At 46.7% G+C, this 8,996-nt stretch overlaps 2 protein-coding genes across 3 annotated transcripts; one reads left to right on the forward strand and one right to left on the reverse strand.

The window, feature by feature from the left end:
- Window positions 1-893: 893 nt before the first annotated feature.
- C3H1orf174 (chromosome 3 C1orf174 homolog) lies at window positions 894-4,329 on the forward strand. Its single transcript, XM_056332525.1, has 3 exons — window positions 894-1,179; window positions 1,916-2,413; window positions 3,159-4,329. Exons 1-3 carry the CDS (start codon window positions 940-942, stop codon window positions 3,267-3,269), a joined length of 849 nt encoding a protein of 282 aa, XP_056188500.1. The 5' UTR covers window positions 894-939; the 3' UTR covers window positions 3,270-4,329.
- An 886-nt stretch (window positions 4,330-5,215) lies between these two features.
- On the reverse strand, window positions 5,216-8,986 carry DFFB (DNA fragmentation factor subunit beta). Of its 2 annotated transcripts, XM_056332522.1 has the most exons (7): window positions 8,842-8,986; window positions 8,642-8,768; window positions 8,319-8,507; window positions 7,528-7,607; window positions 7,158-7,328; window positions 6,829-6,929; window positions 5,216-6,353 (listed from the first exon to the last, which is right to left on the reverse strand). In XM_056332522.1, the coding sequence occupies exons 1-7, from the start codon at window positions 8,953-8,955 to the stop codon at window positions 6,137-6,139; spliced, it is 999 nt and encodes a 332-aa protein (XP_056188497.1). In that variant the 5' UTR covers window positions 8,956-8,986; the 3' UTR covers window positions 5,216-6,136. The 2 variants fall into 2 exon arrangements, with proteins under 2 accessions (XP_056188497.1, XP_056188498.1); XM_056332523.1 differs by lacking the exon at window positions 7,528-7,607 and having other exon boundaries at window positions 7,158-7,294.
- Between the last annotated feature and the right edge of the window lie 10 nt (window positions 8,987-8,996).

Here is an 8,996-nt window from a genome sequence, read left to right on the forward strand (position 1 = left end):
AGGCCGGAATGAATGGACAAGCGTTTTATCAGCTAAGCTGGATTGAGAAGCACAGGTAATATCCTCAAACCACTGAGACTTGTGGTATGGCTCTGCAATGAGCAAGAACATTAAAGGCTGCTATAAAGAAACAAGCTCCTGTGCCCTCAGCCGGACAGAATTATAAAAATCCCCACAGCGTCCTCAAAGCACTGAATTAACAGAAGAAAGAGCTGTAGTTTAATGTGATGGATAGAGCCCCTGGGCTCCATTGCAGCGGATGCTGCCGTCCGTCCTCCGGCGCAGACCGTCAGGGCACGCAGTACCTTCAATTTCTCAAAACGGGCAAGTGTGCTACCTCGCCTCCCCCAATAAAATAAGTGAAGATAATTACATACTTAAATCTAGGTGTCGGGGTGCTTTGCTACACAGAAATTCATCTTGTTATCTTCAGAGTCCTTGAAGTTAAAGAGGGATTTGAGTTACTGACATAATTTGTTCCCTGAGGGCTGTGGAAACGAACTGAGAGGCATATCTGAATAATAACTCCCAGACCGCACATCATACAACAGGAGCAAGCATCGCTCCAGAAGGAAGACACAATGGGAAGCAAAAGATCTGAAGCGTTTATAACCTATAGAACGATCAGGCAGAATTTGTTTGGGTTTTTCCCCCAGGCAGCTGCCCATCAGGGAGATCTGGAGGCAAGCTCCTCTGTTCTCACTTTGCTAAAGCTTATTTTAACGTAAAGCTGCCGGTGGGTGAAAGCTGGGCGATGGGCCCGGGCGGGCCGCCCTGCTTGCGGCAGGCTGGGGCGGGCTCCCGGCCCCGGCCCGTCCCACCACCGAGCGGGGACGAGGGCTCCCTTCGCCCGCCGTTTTGGCCCGGGGGCCGGCCGGCTGCCGGGGAGCCGGGCGATGGCGAGGGCGGGCAGCTCCTCAGGCGAGGAGGCTCCACAAGATGGCGATCGAGAGCTCCCGCGCTCTCCTCAAGATGGCGGCGGGCGGCTCGGCGCGGCGGGCGGTCACGGTGGGCCGGAGCCACACGGAGACCCATGGCCCGGCTCTCCCACGGCGGCAGCGGCCTCGTGGGCGCTGTGTGAAGGGGTCCCTGGAGGACAGGCGCTTGGCAATCGCCTCTGCTGAGCCCACGGGGGAAGCCCCTGCGGCGGCCCGTCGAGGGCCGCGGACAACGAGCCTGGTAAGAGAGCCGGGGCCTGCGGGGAGAGGGTTCGGGGGAGAGGGCCGGGGGGAGCGGGAGCGCCGGGCCTGGGGGGAGAGCGTTCGGGGGAGAGGGCCGGGGGCCCGGGGGGAGCGGGAGCGCCGGGCTTGGGGGGAGAGCGCCGGGGGACCGGGCCGCGGCACTGCAGGGGGGTTGCGGCTGATTATTAACCGCGACAAACTGCGCGTCACCGTGAGGGAATTCCCTGGTAAATTTATACGGTTTTTTGCTTTTCCTGCTTTCCCGCCGCTTTGTTAGACACCTGCGTGCAGAATACGGTGCGGGGGCAGGTTTGTGTGCTACTAGGCCGGATTTTGGATTTGTTACTGCTGAAAGGGGCGGTAGGCCCTTAGTATGCTGCTAGCAAGTGGCGGGATGCTTGGCTGTACCAGTCTGCTGCTTGAATTGCCATCTACCACATCCCTAAGAAAATACAAAAATGCCAGTTAGACATGTACAGTGCTTGTTTATGCTTTGAAAAGCAGCTTTCCACTGGTGATGGACTGTTTAGTGTAAGCTATCTGCTCCTCTTTTCTTCTTTTCATGTGCACTTGCTACTAATTATATTTTTAACAATATAGCTTTGGATCGAGGTGCCTCTCACTTGATAGAGCCCTTCAGTTCCACATGCAGCCTTGCAACTAAATAGATGCAGTGATTTTATTTTTCTTTATTTCAAGTAATCTTATTTAGGATCTTACCTTTTTTCTAGCAGCGTTCTTCACATGAAGCAGCTGACAGACCACCCTCAAAGAGGCAAAAATGTGAGAAGAGTCTAGTAAAATCAGAACTGGAAGGACTTGAGTGTGGAAGTGGAAGCCTCACTGCATTGGGGGAAACGCTGAAAACACGTGATGGGGATGGACATTCAAAAGATTCAGGAGATCGTGATATAACTCAGCAGAAAACAGGTGAAGACATTCCAGAGACTAACAAAGAGAAACAGGAAAAGGAGCATAATGTTTCTCTCAAGCCACATTCAGTGAAATCAAGCGGTGCTCCATCAAAAATGGATGATGATGAAAATCTGTGTCATCATGCCTGCACTGAAGAGGAAAGCAGCTGTAAAAGTGTACTTTCAGATGGGCCCAGCTTGGAGGATGCAGATCTCCCAAAGAAGCCAATACAACTGGACAATAGTGCTTTCTTGGATGAAGACAGCAATCAGCCAATGCCAGTGGACCGTATCTTTGGAGATGTTGGGGTTTTGCAGGTAAGATGGTGACAGTCTCTTCACACTTTACAGGCTCGGGTCTGTTACCCTGAAGTCTTGCATCTTCAAAGTTAGGCTAGCGTCAAAATTGTAGGCAAACTTGACCAGTATCAGTAGACATCTGGAGTCATATCCCTGGCCCCTAGACAGAATTGTCTCAATCAGAGATGAAATTAATTGCCCAGACAAATTAATTTAAGATGTAAAACCTCTCTTACTTAGATTACCTAGTCCAATTCCGTATGACGTACACGGCTATATTCTGGAGACACAGCATTACTGTCAAAATAGTTTTTTACTGTTTCTTAGTAGCGATTATTGTAGCTCTTTGGCAAGGAAGCTGGATTCTGGCCACCTCTGCTTTCACATTGATCAAAGACCAGAGCTTTAAATTCAAGCCCCAGGTCTGCCTTTAGTACACTGTAACTTTGGGCAAGTGATGCTGCCTTCTTTTAGGTGTTTCATGAGGAATGGTATTTAGTGGAAGTAGTGTGGACTTGTTTGTGGAGCATTTCACCCTCTCTGTATCCTTGAGCCTGCAGATGGAATGCCAGCCCTCTCCATGACCACATACCCTCAAAGTCCCTCTGCTATAGCTATGGGTTTATGCCACCACTTCCAAGTGAAGAGGTGTGTGTTGGTGCCTTGTGTCTTGGATGTTGAAGTATGTGAGGTGTTGGAGAGGCAGGAGGTCTGCCGTTTGCCACAACAGACTTTCCTTTATGATTTTATGTTTTTCTTAAAGGATCTCCCAGCAGTTGCACTCCCAAGCACAATGATGAGCAGGCGAGAATCCAGAAAACTGCATTTTATTGCAAAGGAAGATGAGGAGGAGGAGGAAGAGGATGTTGCCTAACAACAAAGTGTTATCAAATTAAACCTTTTTCTTTGCAACCACGTAATGATGGTTGGTTATGTTCCTGACGTAAGGTGTCTGAGTTTGCTTTTCTGAGAGAGAGAACTGGTAGAGTTTGTTTTTCTGGAATTGGCAGAGACAGTATTCTCCCACGGTTATCTGGGGCAAGGCAAAGACTTAACTGAATTTTCAGTGAGTTGGAAGTAAATTGTAATTTATTGTTTTACCTCAAATACTTAGGAAAAGAACAGGGAAAATATAAGTTCTTATTGCTTTTTTATATATAAATTTGAGACCCTACCTGGGGTGAACACTTGGTCTTGGTCCTTTTTTAAAAACAGCCAAGAAAAACATGTTAGAACAAGGGCCTTTTTCTTTTAATTCTGCGATGTCTGCCATTGCAGCATCCAGATAGTGACACGGCCAGTTGACTGCCCAGTACAAAGGGGGACACTGGCCTCTGTTGTGCAAGTTGTGTTGCATTGTTTACTTCTAAACCAGAACCAATTAAACGTGTAAAATGCAGTTCTTCCAGCAAAACACAATGCATGGATGTTTGTGTTAGTTCAGTGTTGTTAATTCGTGGAAGTTGAGTGCATTTTTATTGCATGTCAGTTCTCTGAAGGACCACCACGTAAAGCTGACTGCTCCCTTCTTCCACCAGACCAGGTGTCAGCATTGCTTTTTATAATGGTTGTGTAATGCAGCCCACCACAGTATTTTCAATTGACTTCAAGGGTTAGGAATAAGAATTTTGCAAACAAATGCATTGGTGGTGATAAAGGAGGAACGAAATCCCATGTCGGACTTGATGGGTATATGAATGAGTGCTAAGGATATGGGTCAGTTCCCCAAACTTGTGATTTTGACCTGCATTTTCAGAAAATAATGAGCAACTTCAGATTTCAGGAAGTGTTAACTCACCCAGTGTTTATAATACTTCTTTGAAAGTGTGATTATGCCATAAGCTTCCAGATCTTTATTGTTACAGTTTCTTCTACATTTCTAAAAATATAAAGATGTTATCAGCAGATGGTTTAAATAAATATTAATTTCTACAGCTATAGCCTGTTAAACATTCAAAAGTTGTAAGCCAAACAAATTGTATATGCATGACATGTTAATTTATTCACATTTCCACTCTGGCTGATGCACTGTTTCTGTCAACGGTATTTTTTGGCTCCTTTTCACTCTAATTCTGTAACACAGAAAAATCTAATCTTTTAATAGCATATTCATGGTTTTCAGCACAACTCCCTCTTGAAGTAGCTCTCCCAGCTTTCCTTAAATGCCATATTTGCTACTGCCTCTTTGTAGCAAATATGCCTTCACACACATTCATTTTCATTTCAGCACTGTGCAAAATGGTGATTTTGTTTGTAGGAAGCATGCCGTACAGATGACATTGTGTTTGTCATCAGAATGTTAGCTGTGATGCCTTCCCCAATGTCAAAAGAGTGTCAGGTGCATTCTAGCTTAGTTACCGATGACGTATATTCAGTAAAGCAATCTGGAAGGATCGATTGATTAAATGCATTGGTATTAGAAATCCCATCTTTAAAACACACAGACTTACTTTTCGTATTGAAATGTTTGGGAGGGGGATTGAGTGTGTTGTTTAAAAGTAAATCAGTACTCTCTGCAGCAAAGTTCCCGCATTTCCAAGACATAGTAAGGTATAGGTCACACAGCAATGCTATTTTAATACAATTCTGTGTGGACTAGCTGAATTTACCCAGGTGAGAAAGAACACCAACAACACGGTAGAAAAAAAAGTCTACCCTAGAGATCAGGGAAGTTATTTATGTAGCAGAAAGTAGCTAGTGTTCCATTCATCAACGTGTTTGTTTCCCTGTGCCCAGTCTTTCTAGCCTGAATTGGCCATGCTATATTACACCCAATTAACCACGCATGCACCTCTGCTTCCACATAAACACAGAGAAAGATAGTGGCGATTATATTTATTTTTTAAAAATTCACATCATTTACACTGCCAGTCCTTAAGAGTTCAGTTGCTATCAGCTGCTATTTAAAAACAAACTAAAAAATCAAGTAAAAATTGATCTATTTGTATTTTGTTACCGGAGGTAGGAAGTGTCTTACAAAAGCAGTATTCTCTAAAGCAGCAGGTAAACATGATTATTATTATTACAGTAACATTGCTTGTATTGCTTCAGGCAAACTCCAAGCTAAAGATGCAGAAAACGTTTGAAAGGAGAGGGAAATGAATTGGAAAGATGACAAAGAACAAAAGTGGTAAAAGCAAAGACAGAAAGGGCCTTGCTCTTCCCTCTAGGAGATGCACAGCTAAAGCACCAGTAAATAGAGTGGTTGTGGATGAGCACAGGTGTTTAGGTACAGAGGAGCCAGCCGCTCAGTCACTGAATTGTCCCTTGGCATACCTGAAATACAGTGGTTGTCTGCTTGGAAAAGGCACAGAGCAACAGAATTATCCTAACATATTCTTTGTTTGGCTTAATGGTCAGAGAAATACTACAAGACCCCTTCTTCAGTTCTTAAGAAATGGTTTGTCCAAGTTTCGTTTCCGTGTACTGTGAGTTTTGGGCCTATGTTTGTCACAGCAAGAAGGAGATCGTAGGGCATAATCAGTGCCAGCCTCTGACCTCATTTTTATACCCTGACACACATCTGTTTTACTGCACTTAACACAGTGTGATCTAAGGAAGGCTTGCAGTAAGTGAGAGTAGAATTATGAACGTATGCTTTTAAGACTGCAGTTGAATTACTTGGCAAGTCTCTTTTGCCAGAGACTTACGTAAGTTCTTGTTTAAGAAACTAGAGCTATTTAAAAGTGATACCACATGACATGATTTTGAAAAAAGCAGAAGTCAGTTCCAGAGATAGCACTACGAAATCTTGTGGTTTTGCTTCCTTTTTCTGTAAATTTTAGTTTTGTCACAACTGAGATTATGATTGGTTTTCTTATGGCAAGCAATATGTACAAGTTTTAAATTATCCACTGTAAACAGCAGCTGATAGAAATATTCCCAGTTCACTTCTCTTCCATCTCGTGTTTTGACAGCTTCTGCCAGTTCTGGGACAACAGCACGTTTCTTCTCTATTCTATAGTACACAAAAGAAAACAATATTGCTCTCAAAAGCTTTTTCATAATAATCAAGCCGCCATCTTCTTTTAGAGCCAGGCAGAATTTGAATTCTTTCACCGTAACTAGGTTTATAATTTTTTTTCCTGAGGACATTAGTTTAGCAAATCCTGTTTACTTCACAAGTACACAATGCCTGAAAATGGGCCTGGGTTTTTTTGCCACAAAGGATAACATGGTGAGGAGGGGTACGTTCTCATCCAAAGAAAATGTGAAGGGAAGCAAAGCAGCTAATGAGAGACATTATAAATCTGTCTTCAGGACTTTATGTTACTGCAAACAGCTGCAGCATCCAAGCATCTTTTTATCACAATGCACTATTCTTAGGGGAACTAACTGCACAGGGCAGGGGGTAAAGGTTCAATGGCTCTACCTTTCCTGCCTAAGATGAAGGGCATGAAATGGGTAAGTGTAGATTAATACTTTGTACATACATGTGATCCAGATTCCAGGTACTGAAGAGGATTCTGCTTTCCCTGTTACTGTAGGGGTTGATTGAATGCTTACATGGGCAGTCATCTCTGTCAAAAGGCCCCTGTAAATCAAGAGGGCTGTGATGACAGGTGTACTGCCTGTCACCCCAGCACAGCGCTCCCGTTTGCTAGAACTAACCATAGATCGTGGAAGCTGTGACATCACCCAACCGAACTTCACACTGTGCTACACAAGCATCCATGTAGCTGTTCCCTTTGTCTAACAGCACTGCAAGTCACACCACCGCTTGTTGGAAGCATGACTCTGCTTTAGCAAGGGCTGAACGTACCTGACAAGAGAACCATCCCTCCATAGTGCACAGGCGGACTGCTTCCTCCTCTCTTCTGTCAAAGTAGCATCCGTTGTATTTCACAGATTTCAGTTTGTCTGACATCAGGTCAATTATGCTTTTATATGCATCTCTTGCTGTAGGATGAACATTTGAAATAAAACTACTAACCTAGAGGAGGGGTAAAAAAAAAAAACAAAACAACCAACCAAACCAATCATTCCATGGTGTCTATAGCAGCCTAAGGCTCTTCTCTACAATCTGTATGTTGCACTGTAAAAGTGTTTTTACAGATATATACACACACGTGGTCACAGATTTACTTTTACTAGCAGCTTGAGACAAAGTTACTTCAACAGAAACTTTTTACCTCTTTCATGTAGCTTCGTATTCTGCTTTCGCAACTGTATCGCATATAGCTTGATTTGTTCTTAAAACGAGACTCTAGACCTAAAAGCAATTAGATTCTGTTGTAACCTAGCACTTGCAGTGCTGTGCTTCTACCTGGCTGGAAACTTACCCCTTTTCATTCTCCCTTTTCACAGACTCAGTATGCACAGGTTTTTTTTCTCTTTCCCATTTTTATTCCGCTAGTTCAAGACTACCCTGCTTTTGGCACTTAAAAGGACCATGCAGAGCGTATGCAGCGAGAGCAGTAGCTGATATTATAGATGTTAAATGTTACACGTTGATGTGCATACACAGAACACTAACAGATGATGAAAAATCAAATTGTTCAGAACTGCAACAATGACTTGGGAATAGGAGGGGGACCTTGCAAAGGAGGTATAAGGAAAACAAGGGAAGATTTGCTGGCTCGTATGGGCAAATTTCAATATGCTGTTAGCAAACTTAAAGTACTGCAAATGCAGACCTGTGTTAATGGGGAAAAATTTGTTCCAGAGTGATCTGGGATACAGCGATAGGGAACACCGTTTTTTTACCGTTTTCTGATAGCAGATACAGGTATATTTTCAAGAAACCTAGAAACGCATGCTAGTGTAAGCAGTAACTAATCCCCCGACCAGATGCCAAATCTCACTAGGCAGAAGGACTCCCACATTTTTAAACTCCTTTAAGAACAGTAGCCTGGCAGAAGCGACTCTGGAGCAGAGTGCGACCTGGTGCCCCGCTGCAGCTCCGGGCGGGCGGCAGCCGTACCTTCGAACCACTTCTTGTCGTCCTCCTTGTCCTCGGCCAGGATGTTTTCGCTCAGGTTGTGGATGAGATCCGCCAGCAGCTTCTGCCTCCTGGGCGCCCGCTCGTCGGACAGCAGCTTCTGCGCCGCCTCCACTACCGCACGGCTCTGGGTGCAGGAAGCAGCCAGGAACCGCTCGATGTCGCTGGCACCTGCGGCTTGCGCGGGCGAGGGGCTGAGGGGCCGCGGTCGGGCCCCGCCGCCGCCGACCCCCCCCCGCCCGCCGCCGACCCGCCCCGCCGCCGCCGCCGGCCACCCCCCGCCCGGCCGGCCCCGGTGCACTCACAGCCCTGCCACGTCTCCCCGGGCCCCAGCAGCACCAGCTCCGTCTGCGGCGGCAGCGTGTGGAAGTAGCTCTCGCTCAGCTCCGTCCCGTCCTCGCAGAGGCAGAGCCGGCTGCCTGCCAAGGGAACCTGCGCCCCGGGCGGGTGAGAGCCGAGCCGGCCCCCCGCCCCCGCGGCCCCGCGCCGCGCCCCCGGCCCGCACCTGCAGCAGCCGGCAGCCCTTCCGCAGCAGCCCGCGCAGGCTCCCGGCCGCCACACCGAACTTCTGCGGGCTGCCGCAGCCGCGCAGGCGGAAGGCCCGCAGCCGCTCCGCCATAGCCCCGGCCCCGCCGCCGCCCGGCGCGCATGCGCGGCGGA

Source organism: Falco biarmicus, chromosome 3 (genome assembly GCF_023638135.1).
Source record: "Falco biarmicus isolate bFalBia1 chromosome 3, bFalBia1.pri, whole genome shotgun sequence".
Classification (NCBI taxonomy): domain Eukaryota; kingdom Metazoa; phylum Chordata; class Aves; order Falconiformes; family Falconidae; genus Falco; species Falco biarmicus.